Source organism: Equus caballus, chromosome 5, assembly GCF_041296265.1.
Source record: "Equus caballus isolate H_3958 breed thoroughbred chromosome 5, TB-T2T, whole genome shotgun sequence".
Taxonomy (NCBI): Eukaryota; Metazoa; Chordata; class Mammalia; order Perissodactyla; family Equidae; genus Equus; species Equus caballus.
The window spans coordinates 42,485,629-42,509,759 of record NC_091688.1 but is presented as its reverse complement, the minus strand read 5'-3'; the positions used below and the strand labels follow the sequence as shown (position 1 = coordinate 42,509,759).

The 24,131-nt window shown below is 41.5% G+C and overlaps 1 protein-coding gene across 12 annotated transcripts in view; it reads right to left on the bottom strand.

Annotated features, from left to right (window-relative positions):
- Window positions 1-2,617: 2,617 nt before the first annotated feature.
- Window positions 2,618-24,131, bottom strand: part of GATAD2B (GATA zinc finger domain containing 2B) — an 85,918-nt gene continuing 64,404 nt past the window's right edge. For 8 of the 12 annotated variants that reach the window (XM_023641115.2, XM_070268193.1, XM_070268190.1 and 5 more), the window contains 10 exons: window positions 14,467-14,802; window positions 9,849-9,978; window positions 9,040-9,171; window positions 8,598-8,729; window positions 7,978-8,148; window positions 7,143-7,458; window positions 5,123-5,325; window positions 4,066-4,176; window positions 3,795-3,912; window positions 2,618-3,124 (listed from right to left, as the gene is read on the bottom strand). In XM_023641115.2, coding sequence (XP_023496883.1) covers window positions 2,991-3,124; window positions 3,795-3,912; window positions 4,066-4,176; window positions 5,123-5,325; window positions 7,143-7,458; window positions 7,978-8,148; window positions 8,598-8,729; window positions 9,040-9,171; window positions 9,849-9,978; window positions 14,467-14,801 — 1,782 coding nt within the window. In that variant the 5' untranslated portion in view covers window position 14,802 and the 3' untranslated portion in view covers window positions 2,618-2,990. The remainder of the gene's footprint in view (window positions 3,125-3,794; window positions 3,913-4,065; window positions 4,177-5,122; window positions 5,326-7,142; window positions 7,459-7,977; window positions 8,149-8,597; window positions 8,730-9,039; window positions 9,172-9,848; window positions 9,979-14,466; window positions 14,803-24,131) is intronic. The other 4 variants (XM_070268191.1, XM_070268196.1, XM_070268195.1 and 1 more) reach the window with 1 other exon arrangement.

Here is a 24,131-nt window from a genome sequence, read left to right as displayed (position 1 = left end):
CTCACTTTAGTACTACCCTGAGCTTCAGAGCTCCAGGAGTAAAAGAAACTCTGAACAGAGGGTCTTTCCTCCTATCTTTAGGGCATAAGGTTTAGTGTCTATGGGGCCCAATGCCTGGGGATGGATAGCAACAAAAGACTTGGAGGGACACAAGGCAATCAATGATGAAAAAGCACAGAAATGAGGAAGACAGAAGGACAGGGGAGAGGGAGGGAAGGGAGGAGGTGGAAGGCTAACACTTTACCATGATTAGGGAAACCTCACCCCCATCACTAATCCCTGGGAAGGATATAAAATTTGGGAGAAGAGAGGGTAACAAATCAAACCTCAGTGATTGAGCAAAGGGTCATGGAGCTATACTAGTCAACGAGCAGCCTCTATGCAATCGACCCTGAGGGAATAAAAACAGGGAAGACTCTACCCTCTCCCCCATCGCCTCAGCACCTTGGCAGGCACTCGACTATAGGCTTTCCTTCCCCATCATTCCCCATCTCTACACATCTTACTTCCAAACCCATTCAAAGGTGGCCTGGCTCCCAGGGAAGGGACTCAGCTCAGGGCAGGGATGGCCCCCAGCCAGAAGGTATTGCACATTCTCTCTTCCTCACTTTTAATCTCAACTGACAAACTTGGGCACCTCGTACCTCTGAGCACCTCTGAGCTGGGGGTGGGAGACATAACAGAAATGGCACTTCATTATGGGCGGGGGAGAGGCTAGACAGACATGCCACAAGGCAAGATGACTTGTAGGAAAAATACTAAAAAAAAAAAACAGCTTCCAATTTCGTGGAAGAGAAACGCAAAACCAAACGATTTATCCAGTGCTTTCAAAGCACAGAGGGCAAAGAAAAGATGTAAGAATATATCTTTATATATATATATATAATTTTAAAATAATCCCAGACCCAGTTCCATTAACCCCCCTCCCTCTCCCACCACTTACAGTCAGGGGTACCACATTCCCCAGAAAAATACTTGAAACGACCCCATCACTACCTGTTACTAGCATCTAGCTTCCAGATCATTTCACCACTGGGGGAGCCCAGACACAGGCTGCATCTCTGCTCCTTTATTAAGTGCTCAATGAATTTAGGGGAAGGGAGGAAAGAAAAAAAGCCAGGAAGGCCCGTAGGGCCAAGTATAATCATCCACAGTGGCTCTGGGGTATGGGGAGTTGAGGCCAGAGTGGGGGGAACTGAGCCTGATTCCAGCTCCTTCTCCCATCCCATCCCCAAACTTTATGGGGAAGATGTGCAGTTTGTGTGTGTGTTAATTTTAAAAGTGCCTTTTACTTTAAAAAAAACTATTTAATTTTTAAAAATAAAAGTGGGGGAACTTCCCCAGGTGGCTTTCACAGGCAAAATGTTCAACTCCTCTTCACACCTCTCTGCTGAGAGTACCCCTTCCTCAAACTCTGGCAGCTTCTAGAGCTGAAGAGGCAGGTGGGTGTATACTATGAAGAGAGCAGAAACCCCTACCTTTAAGGGGCTTCCCTTACCTCAGAAACAGCCTGGTCCCCTCCCTCTTCCCCCACGGTGTGGGCAAATGGGATGTTCATCTCCCCAATCGCCAGAACAGCAACATTGCACAATTCAATTCATTCTCTACATTAGTAGCGCTTAAGGAAAAAATAAAAACAAACAAAAAAGCAAAATGAATAGACTTCTGGGGGGAAAGAGACAACTACTTTTATAGCAGAGGTCCAAAGCTGGTTTTGACACGAGCTGTTTGGCTTTGAGCAACTGGTTCTGCAGTTAGTGCAGCAGGGTCAGGCCAGGAGTCCAACCTGATTAGTGCCCTCATCCTCATCTCCTGTCACTCAGAGGATAAAAGGAGAGACAAACGTGAGTCTCAGCAGTCGGGCAGAAAGCCTGTCTTCAGTCATCTACTTCCTCCCTTTGTCATTTCAATCACTCATGCCCATTCCAACCTCTAGGACACCCAGCAATCGCAGATTGGGAACAGCCATTCCTCTTTATTACAGACAGGGCTGTGGTTACTGGGGGCAGATTAGGATTTTTTTTAAAAAAAGGTGGGAGTAGGGGAGAATTTTACAAAAAAATAAAAAAGATAAAATAATTTGGGGCTAGTTGGCCTGGAATAGACTTCCACGTCTGCACTGGGGTCAGGAGACCAATATTATTCCCCCAGCATCCAGAAGGCCAGGACCTGGTCTCAGTCCTCCTTGGCTCAGCAATACGCTCATCATCTTGCTCCTCCTCCCCCTTCTCTACGGGTCAATTCCAGGGTGGTTAAGTTTTAAAGCTTCTCCCTCCAGGCTCTCTCCCCACTCATTCTTAGAGCCCAATTTCAATTCTAAACACTGCCTCCCGACTGTCCAGCCCAGAGACACCACAGTTGGTGTGGTATTCCTCCTTGTTTGATGCAACTACCTGCCCCCGCCCCCGGGTTAAGTGCATTAAAAACTTCTGCCCCTAACACTCCCAGTCATGTCCTACTTGGCAGTTGGGGACCCTACTGCAATGCTCCTTATCATTTAACTGAATGTCATTTTTGTTTACAGAAAAAAAAAGACAAAAGAAAAGAGAAAAAGAAAAATATTGGGGGAAAATAAAAAGGTTTAACCGTCCACTGAACAAAGGGAGGACACACAACATCATTAAAAATGATAATAATAATTATAGCATAAAAACAAACTTTAGAAACACACGTCAGAGGGCTTAGATTTCTCCCCAGGACCTCATTCTGACCTCTCTCAGAGGCGAAGATCCACCTCACTGTTAAAGAAAACCAAAGAGAGAAGACAGAGCGGCAGAAGAACAGATCGCAGCAGTGTGAAATAAAGGGGAGGTGGCGGGGCAGGGCGTGTGTTTTCTTGTTGATTTCTATTTTTTGTCTTCTGTTTTTCTGTTTTGTTTTCCGTGTATGGTAGGCACCAGTACAGGCACTGCATGCGACGGAAGTTGGGGGCAACGGGAGAGGAGAGGGGTAAAGGATTCAAGGTTGGGGCAGTACAAGTGGAATAGGCGTTATTTCTGTCCACTGATGGACTGCGATATAGACCGGGGAGGGATCATGTCTAAAAGGTATTCCCGCTGTCGGTCTGCCAAACTGGGGGCTTTGTGTCCTCCGATGCCAGTGTTCAAGTACGCAATGTTGACACCTAGACCCAGGAGACAAAAGTGGAGGGCAGGTATTAAAAGAGGAAATGACACCTTCCTCTGCACTACTCTGGGGATGCAGAGTTGGAGACGGGGAGGAAACATTAGAACTTGTCCACATTTGTCCAGACTCAGTTAAACTTTATTTCAGTAGCCACTATCCCTATACTCCCAAGCTTTAGGCAAAGAGGTCATCCTGAAACTTCAATCCTACCAGGAATAATGAACATGATCTTGATAGGATAGAAGAGTCAGAAAAAACAATGGTGAGAGGAAAATAATCAAGACAAAGAGACGGAATCATTGAATCTGCTTTGGTTTTGGGGCTGCTGACTGTGGAGAAGCATCCCTGGATCAAACAGTATTAGGACAGTTGACCCTGCTGTTATGGCCAAAAGATATCAATAACTACATGCCTATCAAGGGGACACTTTAGACACTAAATTTGTAATGGCAGGGACTGTGTCATTTTCACCATCAAAACCCTAGTGCACTGTACCTGGCATAGAATATGAACTTTGCAAACATTTGCCAAATAATAAGAGTGAAGGGAGTAAGGCCTAAAGAGCGAGCAGAAAACAAAAGAAGGAATGATTCACCTAAAGGGGCTGCTAAAGAATTACCTATAACTAATCAATCCCTAAGAAAAGTCCTCAGATCAACCCTTCTTACCTGGCATTCCAAGGAGGCCACCTGGCACAGACAGCTGGGGTGCCTGTGCAAAGTTGGAAAGCATGGAACGGGCAGATGTGGGTATGCCACGCTGGAGGCTGCTTTGGGGCTGTGGAGCCTGCAATGATGAGGGGACAGTTGATCACAACTTAGCCATGATGGAAGGTTTAAGGAGGAGGTAAAGATATGGGAGTACAGAAGAGCAGTATGATTTCAAAAGAAAGGACAAGTTGGGATAAATGGCTGACAAGCCCTTGAGAGAAATCCTCACCTGCCGAAGCGTATGATGTCTCATTATGGTCTCTTGTTTACTGACACTGGACACAGCTGGAGCCGTAGTGGGGGAGAGTGCTGCCTGCTGCTGTAATCGCTGTTCAATTTCCTGTTGGGAGTCATTAGGTCAAGCCGGGCAGGACAGCGCCCAATTTCTTAACCAGAAAACCCAGAGGTTTTCTTATCTCTAACGGTGCTAGCAAGTTGGAGGGATATGGAAAAGGCGAAAGAGTCTGGTGGGGTAGGTGCACTAAGATCTCTGGTTGCAAGTAGCCAACATGTGTCACTGATTAAGGAATCCCTCTCTCCAGGAAAGCTGGCTCTCAGAAGTTGGGTGGAGAGATCTGAGTGGCAACAATGAGCTAGCTGACTGATGTAATTAAGGCTGCTGCGTTACTGAGGTTTATTTCTGACTCCTATCTACCCATTTTTCAGAAGGTCCACTATGCTACCTAAAGGGGTCTGATAAGCGGTGGAGTAGAAAATGGGATAGAAGAAAAGGATCTGAGCTTCCCAACACATCTTCCCCTTTCCAAGATATTCTCATTCTATTAATACTATAGGAGATGTTCACACATCTAGTACCATTAATTTTCACTGGGCTACTTTATAATCTACCCTTTCCTTTGTCATTTCTCTGCCAAATATGGAATGCAGATTACTTCTCTCAAAGAGATTTCTAGTACAAATATAAATCCCTCTCACCAAAATCCATTTGTTTGAGGAGGAAATGAAGTTAAGAATAGAGGGATTTCTTTAGTGCTATTAGGGAAAGGCAAGAGTCTCAAGCCTTCTGTCCTTTCCCCTTCACCTCAGCCACTATATGTAACTATGTTCTTACCCAATCAGAAATACTCAAATGGAAATGGGAAAGAAGGAATGGTGGGGAGAAAAAAAAGGAACCCAAGCCTCCAGGTTCAAGGTAACCCAGATCCAGAAACCTAGATCGCCATGACTGTGGGGATCACACAAACAACTCCTCTAAACTAGAAAGAACTACCTTTTGGGAAAACCAACTGGGCAGGTGGCTGGTGAGAAGTAGTCAGACTTCTTACCTGTTCCTGCTGTAGGGCTTTAACAAAAGCATTTTTCAGCCGGTTGGTGTGTTCAGCCTTTAGAGCCTTCTTCTGGTTGGAGGTCATACACTGCTCACATAGAATCTTACCATTCTTCTCTTGCTTCCAGTGAGGGGTGAAATCTGTGCGGCACTGGGCACAAACAAAGGGTTCGACCCGCAGAAGTGAGGCACAGCTTTTGCCTAGATGCCAACAAAAAGAATAATCAGTGGTTTCATATTTTCTCCCTATCTCCTCTGTTTCTCTTCATCAAATGTTTTTCCAGAATTTTATTCTGCTGAATTAAGAAAGAGACTCTACAAAAAGAGTACTCTACAACTTATAAAATACCTTTATTTTTTTTTGAGGAAGATTAGCCCTGAGCTAACTGCTGCCAATTCTCCTCTTTTTGCTGGGGAAGACTGGCCCTGAGCTAACATCCGTGCCCATCTTCCTCTACTATATATGTGGGACGCCTACCACAGCATGGTGTGCTAAGTGGTGCCATGTCCGCACCTGGGATCCAAACTGGCGAGCCCCAGGCCGCCAAGAAGCGGAACGTGTGCACTTAAGCGCAGTGCCACTGGGCTGGCCCCACTTTATTTTATTTGATTGTAACAACATCACTTTAGGGAATTCAGAGAGTACCATCCCCATTTACAAATGAGAAAACTAAGTATAAGAAACACAGCTCCTAAACGAGAAAGCTGGGACAAGAACCCAAGTTTTCTGATTTGCTATTACATTACATTGAGAAAAAATATGTCAATTCAGAGTCCAAAGACACCATATAACTCAGCCAACACTTTTGCTTCTTAGCATCTCTTTACCTCAGAATGAATTTATCCTTGTCATATACATTTATAATTTTTAATTATCAGTGTCTGAATTACCCACTTTGTGATGTGTTTATAGCCAATACTGAGCCCTTTAGGTACTTTCCTCTACTGTCAGGTGTTCCCCTAAGTCCTTATGTTTGGAAATTCAGGCTTAATAATTTCTGTTAGTATACTCTGTACAGTGTTAATACATTATAGTCTGGTTCACTGTTCGTGTACAGCTTTTATGTGGTCATAGTTATCTCCATCAGTATATATATTTTCTTAACTACGAGCACACAAACAGCAGGGACTGAATAAAATAATGCAGCACAATGCCACACAAACACTGACATTAAAAATAAATGTTCTGGGGCCCACCCGGTGGCGCAGCTGTTAAGTTCACACGTTCTGCTTCGGCGGCCCAGGGTTCGCCAGTTTAGATCCCGGGTGCTGACATGGCACCACTTGACAAGCCATTTTGTGGCAGGCAGGCGTCCCACATATAAAGTAGAGGAAGATGGGCACGGATGTTAGCTCAGGGCCTGTCTTTCTCAGCAAGAAGAGGAGCATGGGCAGCAGATGTTAACTCAAGGCTAATCTTCCTAAAAAAAAAAGTGTTCCAGGGGCCAGCCCCATGGCAAAGTGGTTAAGTTCGTGCACTCCACTTCAGCAGCCCAGGGTTTTGCCAGTTCGGATTCTGGGGGCAGACCTAGCACCTCAAGCCATGCTGAGGCTGTGTCCCACATAGCAGAACTAGAAGGACCTACAACTAGAATATTCAACTAAGTACTGGGGGGCTTTTGGGAGAGGAAGGGAAGAAAAATAAAAAAGATTGTCAACAGATGTTTGCTCATGGCCAATCCAAAAAAAAAAAACAAAAGAAAACAACTGTTCTAGTCATCGAAGCACGCATGCATCATGCTAGGTATCAGTCAAAAGAACTAAACAGTATACTGTAAAAAATATAGAAGATATACAAAATACACAAAAATATTTAGCCTAAGATACACAGACAAACAAACCTTTTTCTGATATGTTGCTCCCAAACAGCCTCTGAATCAGGGATGGGAGGTGGTTTGGCAATGGTAAGGAGAGCTTATTTAACATTACACAATACCCTGTGATACTCTGCCCATGTCAATCAGGCTCAGCAACCTCTCTGCTTAGATAAAAAGACTGACCAGAAGAAACAGCCTTACCTTGGCTGTCGATGACACTCTGTACGACTTCTTCCAAGCCTACCATGTAGATGAACTCACTATTGGCTGCACTAGGCAGGAAGTGAAGCAAGGGAGCAGGAGGTTTGGGAGGTGGAATCTCCAGGAGTGTCTTTTCCAGTTGTTTACGAAGAGCCAATTTGGCTGCAGCCTGCGAATTGGCAGCATCTGTCATGGCGCTGGGGCTAGGAAGTGGTGAGGACACTCTGTTCACGGTCCCCGGCTGGATATGGGAGGCAAGGTTCATATAGATGGCAGAGGATGTTGTGCGCTGACAGGGAACAGAGGAACTTGACTGCTGAAACAGATTGAGTATGGGGGTCAGTGATGGTATCTGGGAAAAAGGATCAATTCTTGCTTTCACGGCGGAGAACACTATCTGATCCTAGTTTGGACTACTTAGCTTCCCAAAACTCAGGAAAAGGCAGGTGTCCAACTTCTTCACTGAAAAAGAACTCTGGCACATATGAAAGGAGAAAGATAGTGGCTACGAGCTAAAACAGCAAAGAGAAAAATAAGGATGGGGATGATTTCTGTTATATATCCTTATGCTTCTTATTCATTGGCTCCCTTGATCTCTTTAGTCTAGGAAGGTTTTAGCTTACTGCTGCTCTCTGTATAACCTCTCTTCTCCACTACTGTTTTCAAATAATTCTTCAATGTTTCTACTTTTGGGACTACTGTCAATTCAAGCTCCATCAAAATTATCCTTATTGTCCAGAGCTTCTCTATGTCCGAAAACTTAAAATCTATGGACCTTTTAACAGAGAAAGCAAATAAAAGATTTCCCTGTCTCCACATTAGGGCTCTCTCTTACCGGTTGGTAATTGATGGCGGGATTCATATTGGGTGTTGTGGTGCGTACAAGGCCAGGCTTAGGTGGGCCCCGCTGACCCTGCAGCTGGGCTGGGTTTGGTGCAATAACACGTTGAGACATCAACATGTGTGGGAGGGTGGTATTGGTCGCTGAACGGATGACACTGTGACCCTGAAAGAGAAAAAGAGGAAAAGAACTAGTCATAGTTGGTAAAATGTCCCACAAAATGCTAAAGAGAAAACACTACCTATAATACATAGCTGAGCAGAAACATACTCAAACTTAGTAATTTTGTCTAATGATCTACGAGATAAATCTACCACCACTGTTAACCCTGATTAGTGGCTAGGAATTCCCTGGCTTTTTTGGTATAATCTATCTAACCCTATATGGAAAAGGGCTAAGCTGGAAACCTCTAGAGAAGAAAAACTACAGTGGAAAAATGAGGGTTATTCATTCTTCTATGCAGACTAAATTATGCCATAAAGGACCAACAGACTATCTGTAGTAATAACCTCTCTATCATGGCCAGGTTCTTCTACAATCTTCACAAAAGCCAAGAAACAGAGACAGAATAAACAGGGCCCTCTGACACAAAGATCCTATTATGGGTCACACACCTGTAATGTTCTCAAATTTTGAGGTTCAACACCTTGGGCCCCAGGCCGGGAGGGAAGTTTGGATAGGCCCTGCTGTCCCACATGAGCAGGAGATGGCTGAACAATAGATGCGGCATTTTGTACAACTGGAGTCTGAGGGAGAGAAGAGAAAATGAGACAGTGGAAAAGACTAATAATCGGAAGTAGAAATCTGGTACACTTTTAGACTTTTAAAATTCCTTGTCAGTGAAAGTGCCTGCTGACCAGGAGGAAAATTGAGAAAAACGGAATCAAGGTTTTCTTGATTAAGGCCTAAGATAAAAAAATATCACTATTCCCAGAGACTAAAAGCCATGGAACCCAAAGAAGAACGAGCCACTCAGCTGAACCTACCTGGGATAGCCTATTCTCCATCCAGTTTTTCCTTCCTTTCCCCTAGTCCCTTATTTCTAGGGCACATTACCTTCTGGACCACGTTCTCTTTCTGTAGCTGACTCTGTCTCAGTTTCTTTAACAGCACCAGTCGGGCTTCTTCCAATCGCAGCTCATCCCTCAGCTGCTTGATGAGCTGTTGCCGTTCCTCAATGCCTTTCCCCTTAAGGAAACACAGACTGTCAGCTATGGTAGCATGTACCCAGAGTCCCTTCCTGCAAGACGATCTCTTCTTTTATCTCTGAAACCTTCATCTTCCACAAGAAGCACAGGTGGTGATAGGACTGTTATCTTTGTGTCCCTGGGGTCTGGCAGAGTGCCTGGTGGTATTCAGTAGGTACTCAAAAAATGTTTACAGAATGAAAGAGAGACCACATATAAATGCTAATCAACTAGATTCCTGGCAAAACAGAAGAATGGCCAAAGGAGACACTGATTTCCTTTAAAAGAATGTTTCTAAATCATTTTAGCCGTGTTTCTTCTAAATATACATAAAAACTTAGGAATTTCTCCATATTCTGAGATCCAGGATAGAGTGTAGAAGGAATCCCTCCTGCCAACAGTTTACTTTATGTGACTTGAATTATGTTTTGTTTTCATTTTCCAAAGATAAGTTATATTGAATATGTTTTTCAAACTATCTTCTCCACTTGATTCTAACGGTTCCCTATAAAAGAGCATGCCTTCAGGTTGTGAATCATTTAAATGAAGAGTCTGATCAATGGGTAGTTATTTAGATCCAAAAAGTAAACCATAAAAAAAACAGAACTGGGACTCTTATGGAATTAAAGAGACTAGAAGCAGTAAGAAATGAAGAAAAAAATCTTTTTTTTTTTTTACCTTAAACATCTCTAGGTTGGCTGCTTTGAGTCTTTCTTCCATTCGGGAGCTGGAACGGGGACTGGAAGCCTCATTATCAGACAAAACAATGATGTCTGGGGAGGGAGTTAGCCTTCCTCGGTCTGGCTCACTAGACAAGAAAAGGAAAAATAAAGGTATTTCCAACAGTGAAGGTTCATAGTGAAGTTAAGAAAACTACTTTTCTACACAGAACAAAGAAATCCAAGGGAACTTAGGTCTGTCCCAATTTACCCAGGGAAAGACAGAGACACTCAAATCCTAGGATAAAGACACCAAGTTGAAAGTGATGACAAAACTTCAGCAAAAGTACTTTTCTCATCTAAATTCCTTACAGAGGATGCAGGGACAAAGGCACTGACTAGCTTAGAAATGGGAATAAGAGATGAGCGTTCTATCACACTGATTTTAATCAAAATTCTAAATGTTTTCCCTCTTACCTCACTCTCCTTTGGGCTATCTCGTTAGTTACGTAAGAGCTTCAAGAAGGAAATGGCTAGCTTGACAGGGGAAGAGGGGCAAATGCAGTAGAGCCTAGTTGTCCATCCCTGGTACAGATGGTACATTCGTTGCTGAGGAAGCAGCTCATTATAATGATAATGACATGGTTCTGGCTATCTGAGGATTTACAAGAAAGGAAGTTATATGACAATTGCAATGATAGTCTATCCTGTCAAGAGTTAAGGAAAAGGTACTGTTGTCAATGGCTTGAGAGAATGGACAGTGTCAAGTATGATGTCTACAACCTTCTGGAGGACTCAAACTCCAGAACTAAATACACGGAACTTACATCTACTTGGCAGAGTTCTATTTACCATCTTCCCTCAGAAAGAAACTTTCCAGAAACGACTTTGAAATCTTTATCTTGCACAGTGGCTCTCCCTATTCCCAATCCTATAGACAACTCTAGTTTTGGTCTTTCTGGGGCTAGCCTTAAAAGCATCATACTTGTTTCTCTAAGATGATGAAAAATGGTATTCATGCTTAACACCTGGAATAAGAATCCTGGCAATTCGGATTGCCTTAGGTTTCCAAATCAATGACCATATCTTCTAACTCTCTTCTCATTTCTTAACTCAAAGTTATCGTCCCAGACCCTACTTCCTTGAGATCTTCGGTGTAGTTAGGAGTATACAAGTCTAAAGCATTGTGTTTTTAGGTCTTATTTAAACATGTAACTCAAACCTTCAACATCTACAGATCTTCAGTCCTGAGAGCCTCTCAGCCATTTCTCAGGGCTTCCTGTCTCAGTCGCTGTTGGGACACAGATGCCTTTTGAACAAGGCACCCTGGATGGTTGGGACAAGCATTCAATTTCTCAACAAGATACAACTAGGTTACTAAAATCACCCAAACTTACCTGAGGAAATAGAACAGGGGGACAGAGTGGTAAGAATGACTATCTTGAGAACTATTAAGTTTGTCTGGACTACTCTATAACCACTGGTCACAGACACAGCAAGCTGAGAATATGGGGTTAAGAAAAAGCCACTAGAGGGGGAAAAGAACCTCTCATTTTCTACCCCCAAGTTCCTGGAGTAAGGGCCAGGTGTAAATAAAGTGTTTGAATTCATTTTTTGGGTGATTTTATTTATCATTTCTATATTCCTTCATTCCTCCCCATCACTAACACTAACGGGGGTGAACAATTTTGAGTTCTGGTAGATTTCTACCTCTTCTACTTGATTCTCCAATTTTTTTTTTTCCTTTTTCTCCCCAAAGCCCCCTGGTACATAGTTGTATATTCTTAGTTGTGGGTCCTTCTAGTTGTGGCGTGTGGGATGCCCCCTTGGCACGGCTTGATGAGCGGTGCCATGTCCATGCCCAGGATCCGAACTGGTGAAACCCTGGGCTGCCACAGCGGAGTGCATGAACTTAACCACTCGGCCATGGGGCCGGCACCTCCCATGTTTTTACATCAACAGTCAGAAGCTCTTTTCATTCTGGTTCTGGCTGGATATATACATCACAGATTACTTCTAAATTAAGGAATTCTTCTTTGCTCAAATGAGTGCCACCAACCTCTCAGGGACTGACCAGCAACAAGACAGGCAGAGATACTCCTAGATGGAGATTTTGGAATTGAATGGCATTTATCAGGAAGTTGGATCTGAGAATAACCCTAAATGACATTTTATTCCCAGATATAATCAGACCCACATTAGATAGACAGCACAGGTAAGGCAAAGTTCAAGTTAAGCTTCATTTCTCTCTTTTTTTCCCTTACTTTTCGCCTCTCATTTATTAAACTTTCCACGGACAGAAATTATTTTGCTACTTTCCCAAACATATATATGATTTACAATCTCTGGTGTGCTTAAATTTGAAATCCTGTTAGAGAGTTATTATTAAAAGCCCAACTTGCTGCTGACATCACTTGTGACTCAGACTGGCAGATTCCCAGAAGCTATAAAACTCCTAATCCTTGTCCCAGTAGTAAAAACAACTAAACAAAAAGAAAACTGCCATGTCTCTCTAGCATTCCAAAACATAAGTAGTTTTGGTTTCATGCATACCTTATTTCACAGATAGCATAACTTGATGATGGGCAAAAAAAAAAAAAAAAGATATTTAGGCAATTATGATATGGTTATCATGTCAAGAGCTCTTCCTTCTTTCTGCTTTAAAACTCTTTCCTCCTTTTATCTATATCAAAGAAACCACAGTTCTCCTTGCTAAGCAATCTATCAATCTTGTTCATTCTTATAAAAAGCTTGGGGCTAAGTGGAAATAGCTGTCAGTGTACCTGATAAAAGGGGAGAAGAGCAACAGGGGCCAACAGGGTCTATTTTTCCATGTAGAATGGGGATCTAGATGGTTTACATCAAGCCTCTTTTCCTGCAGACCATTAAAAAGTTCCCAGTTTCCAGAGGATCAAGTTTCAAAAGTTCATCCCTCTAAAATAAAATTAAACACAATGGATAGGGTTTTCAGGGTAGTCTGACTTTTTAACACAGAATTTATCTGTGATACATAGTACAATTCCAACAGCAACTGATGAGATCTTACCAAAATGTTTAACAATGTTTCTAGGAAAAACGCACGTTCAGTTCCACTTTGGGATGTGAGGATTCCACCTAACATTTTTCCTCTTCTTCATCCCCAGTGAAATAGGATTAGTTCTTTGCTCCAGAAGGGTAAAGGTGATTATGGGGCAAATGGGTTGCTCAGATGCATGATCTCTTCTTTTTTACCCACTTTCTTTTTACCGCAAAGGATCTAAGTATTAATCTACTTTTATAATATTCTGCTGACACTACCTATAGCTTCCAGGGATTCTTTTCTTCCAGGACCACTAGGGAATTTATATGAAGTCACCTAAGGGTTTTTAACGCTATTACCAAGAATAATGTTCCTTCATTGGGCATGTTTTAAAAAAATTATCCTGGGACAATACTAGTAAGTAAACATTAAAAGGGAGAGAAAGAAATCCAGGTAAGGTCATTTATTTATTTATTTTTTAAAGATTGACACCTGAGCTAACAACTGTTGCCAATCTTCTCTTTTATTTTCTTCTGCTTTTTCTCCCCAAAGCCCCCCAGTACACAGTTGTATATTCTAGTTGTGGGTCCTTCTAGTTGTGGCACGTGGAACGCCGCCTCAGCATGGCCTGACGAGTGGTGCCACGTTCGTGCCCAGAATCCAAACCAGTGAAACCCTGGGCCGCCAAGGCGGAGCATGTGAACTTAACCACTTGGCCACGAGGCCGGCCCCCCAGGTAGGTTATAACCATTCATTCCTTTCTTCTTTCTCCATCAGTTTAGCTTCTTAAAGATCCTGCTTTGGACAGTCCTAGGACAAAGTCAGCAAGGTCAGTTGGAGGACAACTGAACACTGAAGAGTAATTCTCATGCCTATCAGCTGTTTCTGAACCATTAATAAACTAAATATTCTCAAAAACTGGGCTTGTCTATACTGTGATTCACTGTCCAGGTAGGCTCTACCCTCAGCCAGTTTTAGGTACCTCTTCTTAGTGCGTGCTCCATAGATTCAAGTACTCAACCTTTACAGACACCAGCAAAAAAAGCCTGTGAAAATGTGTGCTGTGTTTTGTGTCTGTGAGAGAGAAAGAGAGCACAATCATGAGTGTAAGTGTACAAGCGAATGTGTACGCATATGTGGGGGTTGGGGAGAGCGGAACAAAGCAAGAATGTAGAGAATTACCACATGAAGATAATTTCCTTGTTGAAATAATAAAAGCTAGGACTCCGTCATAAATAGATCCTAAAACTTGTGGAATTATGTGAAGAAACAACTGTTTTTCCCTCCTAAAATGGCCATAAAATTAGAGTAAAAGTGCATATTAACTCACTTCTTTCTACTTGGAGTATCAGCTCTATAGTGCCTCCTTTATCCAGAAATTACCACTTTATCTTAAAGGTAAGAACCATGATTCTCTGTATGCTACGCCAATTTTTGAGGCACCTAAGTTTCATGTGGAAATGAGAGGAATTCATGGTCAAGCCAGATGGCACAAATATATTTCTTTCAAGAAGCTTTAGGACGAAAAACACTCTCCTCTCAATGGAATTCATTTCATTTTCATAGGCTTAGTTTATGAGAAGACCCAATCAGTGGAGGCAGCTGAAACAAGCCATACCTCCGCCTAGCACTCATATCCACAGGCTCATCATTGATGTTTTCTTTGCCTGGTCTTCCAGCAGTCCTGTTGTCTCCATGAGGCCTGAGATTCCCATTGAGTTTCTCTTCGTAGCCCTTGACACCACTGCCATCCTGTTTGGTGGGTAACTCATGCGACACCTCAAGATTTGCCAAATCCTTCCGTTTGAGCAGTGCCAACATTTTCAGACGTTCCATGGCCTCATGCCCCTCCATTTTGAGTCGCTTGGCGAGGACATCATCTCGCTCATCTGCTGGGTCCAAGCTCCGCTTCAACAGATTCAGGCGAAGAGCATCTTCTGTCATTCTATCCATCCTATGGAAAAAAAAATATAAGTGAGACCAGAATAAAGTTCCTTAAATAGTCCATAAGGAAAGAAGGTGGGGTGGTAAAGACATTAAGAAGAATCACAGATATATACATGGAAGTTCAAAGTTAACTGAGCTAGCCTTCTACTCTACATCTTCCTAAAACATCCATATATTAAAGGAGATTTCTCCATTCAACCTCAGCAGTGAAAATAAACTTCACTAAGGTCCTTACTGTATAGATACCTGAAAACCAATCACCACATTCACCTAGATGGTCTATTTACATCTCTCAAAAAATTAACATTCTTTTGTGACTGGCTTTTTGTACACGCATGCTGAAAGTCAGATGCTTTGGTTTTAACTCTCATATCAAATTATTCTCCTGGAAAAGATTATTTGTTTTTCTTGCTGAGGAAGATTCGCCCTGAGCTAACATTTGCTGCCAATCTTCCTCTTTTTGTATGTGAGTCACCACCACAGCATGGCCACTGATGAGTGGTGTAGATCCACACCCAGGAACCGAAGCCAGGCCACCACCAAGGCAGAGCACATCAAACTTAACTGCTAGGCCACTGGAGCTGGATTGAAAAGACTTTTATTAATGAGAAGTTCCTCAGGTCACTCACACATATCTTTAATTGGACTATCCCAAGGATGGAGAAATAAGAAAGACGAATCAGACAAAGGGCATCTAAGAGGAAGCCTCAGTTGTGTGGATAGAGCAAGGATTAGAGGGGCTTGTCATTTGCTCTCAATTCTATACAGATACCGATTCAATATCTTAAGATACTTGGCTTTGCTTAATGAAGAATTCAGATGCTTAGGCTAAAACATAATATTTTCTCTACTCATGCAGCAAAATTATTAAAGGCAAGCTAATCATCATTTTCCTTTTTTTTTTTTTTTTTTTTTTTGCTGAGGAAGATTTTCCCTGAGCTAACATTTGTGCCAATCTTCCTCTATTTTATATATAGGTCGCTGCCACAGCATGGCCACTGACAAGTGGTGTAGCTCTACACCTGGGAACTGAACCCAGGCCACCAAAGCAGAGTGTGCCGAACATAACCACTAGGCCATGGGGCCAGCCCCTTTCCCTTCTCACTTTGATTTTTTACACTAACTAAATCTAAATGCAGAATTTCTCCAACACTTTTAAATCCAGGGCTGTTTTCCTGGTAGGAAGTATCAATGAGGCACTGGAAAGAAAATTATTTGAGTCATAGAAGCATAGGTTTAAAGCGCTACTTACTTATACAAGGTCAAATATTTAGTAAGTTACTTTACCTCCCCAAGTGGACACTTAGAAGGTGCACAACAAAATTTAATCTCTATACTCTAGGGCTATGACTTTCATACCTAAGATATGAGATAAGGCCTGACAATTCTCAGACTCAAGTAGAAGGCCCGAGAAGACTATCAATGTTAATTGGTGCTCTTGCAAGTAAAAATATGTATGTGCTTGAGGCATCTTCCTCTCTATAGTGCAGAGTAAAATAAGAGCTATTTGATTCCTTTCTGGTTATAATGAAAAGAGTAACCAACAAAAGAATTTCCAACAAAAGGAAATAGACTTTTCGGAGACTAGAGAAAAGTGAGAACCCAGATCTCTGAATTTTTGGGTAACGTTCTTAATTCTCGCTCATGCTTTTTCTTTCTTTTTTTTTTTGTGAGGAAGATCGCTCCTGAGCGAACACCTCTGCCAATCGTCCTCTGTTTTGTATGTGGGACGCCTCCACAGCATGGCTTGATGAGCAGTGTGTAGGTCTACAGCCAGGATTGGAACCTGTGAACCCTGGGCTGCTGAAGCAGAGCACATGAACTTAACCACTATGCCACCAGGCCAGCCCCTCTCTTTTTTAAAGAACAACTTTACTGAGGTATAATTCACATATTATACAATTCACCTATTTAAACTGTACGCATCAATGGTTTTTAGTATAGTCACAGTTGTGCAACCATCACCAATCAATATTAGAACATTTTCTTCATCTCCCTCCTAAAAAACCCATACCCATTAGTAGTCACTTTCCTTTCCCCCTCCCATCTCTGTGCTCTACTAATTTACTTTTTGTCCCTAAATTTGTCTATTCTGGGCTTTTTATATAAATAAAATCATACAATATGTAGTCTCTTATGACTGACTTCTTTCACTAGGCATTATGGTTTTTTTCAATTTTTTTAAAAGATTTTTTATTTTTCCTTTTTCTCCCCAAAGCCCCCCGGTACATAGCTGTGTATTTTCACTTGTGGGTCCTTCTATTGTGGCATGTGGGATGCCCCCTCAGCATGGCTTGATGAGTAGTGCCATGTCCGTGCCAAGGATTCAAACGAGTGAAACCCTGGGCCACTGCAGCAGAATGCGCGAACTTAACCACTGGGAAATGGGGCTGGCCCCATAGGCATTATGTTTTCAACGTTCACTCATATTGTAGCATATATCATTGCTTCTTATCTTTTTACTGCCAAATGATATTCCATTGTATGGATATGGACATATCATATTTTGTTTATCCATTTATCAATTAATAGATACTTGTTTTTTTCTCACTTTTTGCTATTATGAATAATGCTGCTATGAACTTTTGTGTACAAGTTTTTGTGTGGACATGTTTCCAAATCTCTTGAGCATATACTTAGGAGTAGAATTGCTGGGTCCTATGGTAAGTCTCTGCTTAACTTTTTTTTTTTTGAGGAAGATTAGCACTGAGCTAACATCAGCTGCCAAGCCTCCTCTTTGTGCTGAAGAAGACTGGCCCTGACCTAACATCCATGCCCATCTTCCTCTACTTTATACGTGGGATGCCTAGCACAGCATGGCTTGCCAAGTCGTGCCATGTCCACACCCGGGATCTGAACCAGCAAAGCCCGGGCCGCCAAAGCGGAACATAAGCGCTTAACAGCTGCACCGCCAGGCCGGCCCCTCTGTTTATTTTGAAGACCTGTCAGGCTGTTTTCCAAAGCGGCTGCACTACTTTACCCTACCACCAGCAGTGTATGAGGGTTCCAATTTCTCCATATCCTCTTAGTTCTCTTTTAACAGCTTCAGATGTGAGACATATTATAGCATACATAAATATTCTTTAGCTACAGATCTCCCATAGATTTGTGATTTTGACATGTGTTACTTCTGAAGTGGTCTACCTCTGAAAAACACACCTGGATGGAAGGACTGGAAAGTTGAATGCTACAGAACATCAAAAGTTAAGCCCTAACTCCACGGTAACAATGTCTCAGGTAACTGGATTAACATCTCATTTTGAGAGTATAACTGAGAATATCATGGGGTGTTGCAGACGGTAGGAAAAGTCTGTCACTCAACTAATTATACACCTAGATTCAAAAAGTACTTCCAAAAAGTACACAGCAAGATATACAAATGTAAACTAACACAATACACTGTTCTAAGTTTTGAGATAAATTATATTCATGAGCACTGAAAGCACAGAACAAAATGACAAAACTCAATAACCTAGAGCTGAATGGAGTTTGGAATGCCATCATTACCTTGGCTTCTTGAAATGAAAGTTATACAAACAGTTGAAAGCAGTTCAAATAATTCCTCCTTATTATCCTCCAATGACACAAAGGAAGTTGGGAGAAACCAGAACCAGATATTTGAATGTCTGAGGTAAGTAATCTTGCCCAATAGATGGCTTGAGAATTCTGACCAAATTTTCCTTGCCCACTCTTGATTTTACTATCTATAAGCCCCAACTTTAAGTACTCACAGCCGTGCCTGTGCTAAAATCCAGTGAAGCATGGATGAATCTTGAAAATATCATGCTAAGTGAAGAAAGCCAGATAGAGAAGGACAAATACTTTATGGTTCCACTTGGTAAGGTAACCCAGAATAGGCAAATTCATAGACAGAAAATAGAATAGAGGTTACCAGTATCTGGGAGTGGGGAATAGCGGTAATGAGGAGTTATTATTTAACAGGAACAGAGTCTCTGGGATGAAGAAAAAGTTCTTAAAATGGATAGTAGTGGTGGTCGCACAACACTGTGAATGTACTTAAAGGCGCTGAATTGTACACTTAAAAATGGTTACAATGGTAAATTTTATGTTACGTATATTTTGCCACAAAACTTTTTAAAAAATGCAATGTAACAGACTGATTAAAAACAGGCAGGCGCCAGCCCGGTGGTGCAGCAGTTAAGTTCACATGTTCTGCTTTGGTGGTCTGGGGTTCGCTGGTTTGGATCCCAGGTGTGGACATGGCACCACTTGGCAAGCCATGATATGGTAGGCATCCCACGTATAAAGTAGAGGAAGATGGGCACGGATGTTAGGTCAGGGCCAGTCTTCCTCAGAAAAAAGAGGAGGACTGGTGGCAGATGTTAGCTCAGGGTTAATCTTCCTCAGCAAAAAAAAACAACAAAAAGAAACTGGCACAAGTTCGGCTGGTCCCATGGCTGAGTGGTTAAATTCGCACGCTCCACTTTGGCAGCCCAGGGTTTTGCTGGTTCGGATCCTGGGCACAGACATGGTACTACTCATCAAGCCATGCTGAGGTTGTGTCCCACATTCCACAACTAGAAGGACCCACAACTAAAAACATACAACTATGTACTTGGCGGATTTGGGGAGAAAAAGGAAAAATAAAATCTTAAAAAAAAAAAAACCCAGGCACAAGTGATCTTTTTGGGGTGATGAAAATGTTCTAAACTGGGTTGTGGTGATAGCTGCACAACTCTGTAGATTTACTAAAAAAAACAATACATCACTGAGTCATACACTTAAATTATACTCCAATAAAGCTGTAAAAACAATATAGAATATAAATTTATCACTCAAAAATTTCTCTCCAAAAAAACAACAAAAATTCTGTAAAATGAATTTTTTTTTTTGAGGAAGATTAGCCCTGAGCTAACTACTACTACTGTCAATCCTCCTCTTTTTGCTGAGGAAGGCTGGCCCTGAGCTAACATCCATGCCCATCTTCCCCTACTTTATACGTGGGACGCCTACCACAGTATGGCGCGCCAAGCAGTGCCATGTCCGCACCGGGGATGTGAACCGGCGAACCCCAGGCCGCAGAGAAGGGGAACGCGCACACTTAACCACTGCGCCACTGGGCCAGCCCCTGTATGTTGCCTTTTAATGCCTAACCAACATACGTTTGTTTCTTCTTGGCTGCTGATAATAACAGGTAATATTTCTTAAGTATCTACTTACAAGCCAAACATGCCACTGGGCACTTTATCATGTGTTCCTATTTAAATCTCCTCAACAAGTTACTAAGTAAGTAACTGGTAGTATCCCTGCTTTTACAGTGGGGAAAAGCATCAAATCAAGTATCCCAAGACTGCAAAAGCTCTAGATAGTGAATCTGGAATTCCACTGCAGGTCTAGCACACTTAAAAAATCTATTATAGGGGCTGGCCCCGTGGCCGAGTGGTTAAGTTCACGCGTTCTGCTGCAGGTGGCCCCAGTGTTTCGTCGGTTGGCATCCTGGGCGCGGACATGGCACTGCTCATCAAACCACGCTGAGGCAGCGTCCCACATGGCACAACCAGAAGGACCCACAACGAAGAATATACAACTATGTACTGGGGGAGCTTTGGGGAGAAAAAGGAAAAAAAATAAAATCTTTAAAAAAAAAATCTATTATAAAGTACATCTCCCTGCTCAGAGCTGGATAATCTTAAGCAGTGTTGTATATTCACGTATTTGCACATCCATCCATCCACTTTCCACAAATATTAAGCATATATACTATGTGCCAAATTCGGGGTTAGGTGCTAGGAATAAAGGTGAAAAAAGACTAGGTCACCATCTTTAACAATTTCATTCTGATAGGAGACAGATGTACACATTAACTAAATAAGTACTTGGATGTTCACATGAACTCATTTTTTCTGCCTTCCTATATCCTCCATTTCTTTCTCATATTTCAGTCAAGAGAATTCAATTCATCCAGAGGCAAAAGCCAGAAGCCTCGGAATCATCCTTGACTTTTCCTAACTTTTAAATCTAAGTCACCAAGGCCTATCAAGTCTATTCTCTTCCTCTGAATGAGAATGAGAAAATACGTAGTCCTGGCATGTTGCTGCCGGCAGCCATCTTGTGACCATGAGGGAAGGTAGCTTGCAGATAAAGCAGACATTGCACAGTGGAGCACTGAGGTGGGAGCTAATTATATAGCTGTGCCACCAGATCACACTACCCTGAAGCTTGTCTCTGGATTCCTGTTACCGATAAATTCCCTTAATGTTTAAGCCAGTACGAGCGGGGTTTTCTGTAACCTAAACTGAAAATACACTAACTGGAAAACTGTCAGAAGTGTCAACATGAAATCAAGGTGGAGATATCCACTAAACAAGTGGATACATAGCACACAAACAAAAGAGCCAGAGCTCGAGCCAGAGCAGGAGATAAATATTTGAACAGGTAAAGGAGGTAACTGAAGTAATGTATGGGGATGAGTGAAACTGTCCAGAAAAAAATGAATACACAGTCAGAAGGAAAAGGGCCAAGGACAGAACCTTGGGCAATACTTACATTGCTGGTTGGTCAGAGGAAACTAAGAAATGGTCAGAGAGCTAAGGGAAAACTAGAAAAGCATGCCATGTCAACAACTTAAGAGTTACAAGAAAAATGCTCAGCTTTAAATTTACTGTTGACGGTTGTAAAAAACAAGAATGGCCAGATGGTAACACAGATCTAGACCCATGCTTGTCACCTTTTCTACTCACTGTTACCCCCAAACTAAAATCCATGTCTACAGTAAAGACTTAGAGGATCCTGAGAGGGAAGAGGACAGAGGCATACAGATGGTGAGCAAAATGAATTAACATCCACGAGTGCCTGCTATTTATTTACTGGGCAATACAAGGTCCTTTATATTTGTTTATACATTTAATCACATCGGAGGATAAAAAGCAAAATTTAAATTATCAGCTAAGTGAAAAAAACTAAGTCCAAAGTATACATGACTTTAAAAGTTTAAAGCAGCATAGTCTAAAAGATCAGAAGATTATCTTATTTCATGAAGAGTTCTCAGTATTTATACTGAACAAGACATAGCAGTCCTTACAAAGCAAAAGAGTATTTCTTTAACACATTAAAAAAAGTTTTAAGAAAGTATTTTGGTTTCAAACTTCTGAGGAGGAATGAAAGTACTTTCTTTTTAAAAAGCTGAAAAAGGGACAAAGATGTGGAGACTAAACAATATGCTCTTGAACAAGCAATGGATCACTGAAGAGATTAAAGAAATCAAAAAATAGCTGGAGACAAATGAAAACGATAACATGCCATACCAACTCATACGGGATGCAGCAAAAGCTGTATTAAGAGGGAAATTCATCGCAATACAGGCACACCTTAACAAACAAGAAAAATCCCAAATAAGCAATCTCAAATTACACCTCGCTGAATTAGAGAAAGAACAACAAATAAAGCCCAAAGTTAGCAGAAGAAGAGAAATAATAAAAATCAGAGCAGCAATAAATGCTATTGAAACAAAAAAGGCAGTAGAAAGAATCAATGAAACAAAAACTGGTTCTTTGAGAAGATAAATAAAATTGAGAAGCTCCTAGCCAGACTTACAAAGAAAAAGAGAAAGCTCAAATAAACAAAACTGGAAATGAAAGAGGAGAAATAACAACAGACTCCACAGAAATACAATGGATTATAAGAGAATACTACAAAAAAACTACATGCCAACAAAACAGACAACCTAGAGGAAATGGATAAATTCTTAGACTCTTACAATCTCCCAAAGCTATGTCAAGAAGCAGCAGACAATCTGAATAGACCAATCACCAGGAAAGAGATTAAAACAGCAATCAAAAGCATCCCAAAGAATAAAACCCCACGACCAGATGGCTTTCTTGGGGAATTCTACCAAACTTTCAAAAAGAGAAGATTTAATACCTATACTTTTCAAGCTATTCCAAAAAATTAGGGAGGACGGAACACTTCTTAATACATTCTATGAGGCCAACATCACGCTGATACCAAAGCCTGACAAGGACAGCATGAAAAAGGAGAACTACAGGCCAATATCACTGATGAACATAGAAGCAAAAATTCTCAACAAAATTTTGGTAACCTGAATTCAGCAAGACATCAAAAGGATCATACATCATTATCAAGTGAGATTCATACCAGGGACACAGGGATGGTTCAACATCCGCAAATCAATCAACGTGATACACCACATCAACAAATTGAGGAATAAAAACCACACGATCATCTCAACAGATGCAGAGAGAGCATTTGACAAGATCCAACAGCCATTTATGATAAAAACTCTGAACAAAATGGAGACAGAAGGAAATTACCTCAACATAATAAAGGCCATACATGACAAACCCACAGCCAACATCATACTCAATGGGCAAAAACTGAGCGCCATTCCCCTGAAAACAGGAATGAGACAAGGATGCCCTCTACCACCACTCTTATTCAACATAGTACTGCAGGCTTTGGCCAGAGCAATTAGGCAAGAGAAAGGAATAAAAGGAATCCAAATAGGGAGAGAAGAAGTGAAACTCTTGCTGTTTGCAGATGACATGATCTTATATATAGAAAACCCCAAAGAATCCATTGGAAAACTTTTAGAGATAATCAACTACAGCAAAGTTGCAGGGTATAAAATCAACTTACATAAATCAGTAGCATTTCTATACTCTAATAACCAACTAACAGAAAAAGAACTCAAGAACACAATACCATTCACAATTGCAACAAAAATAATAAAATACCTTGGGATGAATTTAACTAAGGAAGTGAAAGACCCATACAACGAAAACTACAAGACTTTCCTGAAAGAAATTGATGACGACATAAAGAGATGGAAAGACATTTCATGCACATGGATTGGAAGAATAAACATAGTTAAAATGTCCATACTTCCTAAAGCAATCTACAGATTCAACGCTATCCCAATCAGAATCCCAATGACACTCCTTACAGAAATAGAACAAAGAATCCTAAAATTCATATAGGGCAACAAAAGACCCTGAATTGCTAACGCAATCCTGAGAAAAAAGAATAAAGCTAGAGGCTTCACAATCCCTGACTTCAAAACATACTATAAAGCTACAGTAATCAAAACAGCATTGTACTGGTACAAAAACAGGTGCACAGATCAATGGAACAGAATTGAAAGCCCAGAAACAAAACAACACATCTATGGACAGCTAATCTTTGACAAAGGAGCTGAGGGCATACAACGGAGAAAAGAAAGTCTTTTCAACAAATGGTGCTGGGGAAACTGGAAAGCTACATGTAAAAGAATGAAAATTCACCATTCTTTTTCACCATTCACAAAAATAAACTCAAAATGGATCAAAGACCTAAAGGTAAGACCTGAAACCATAAGGC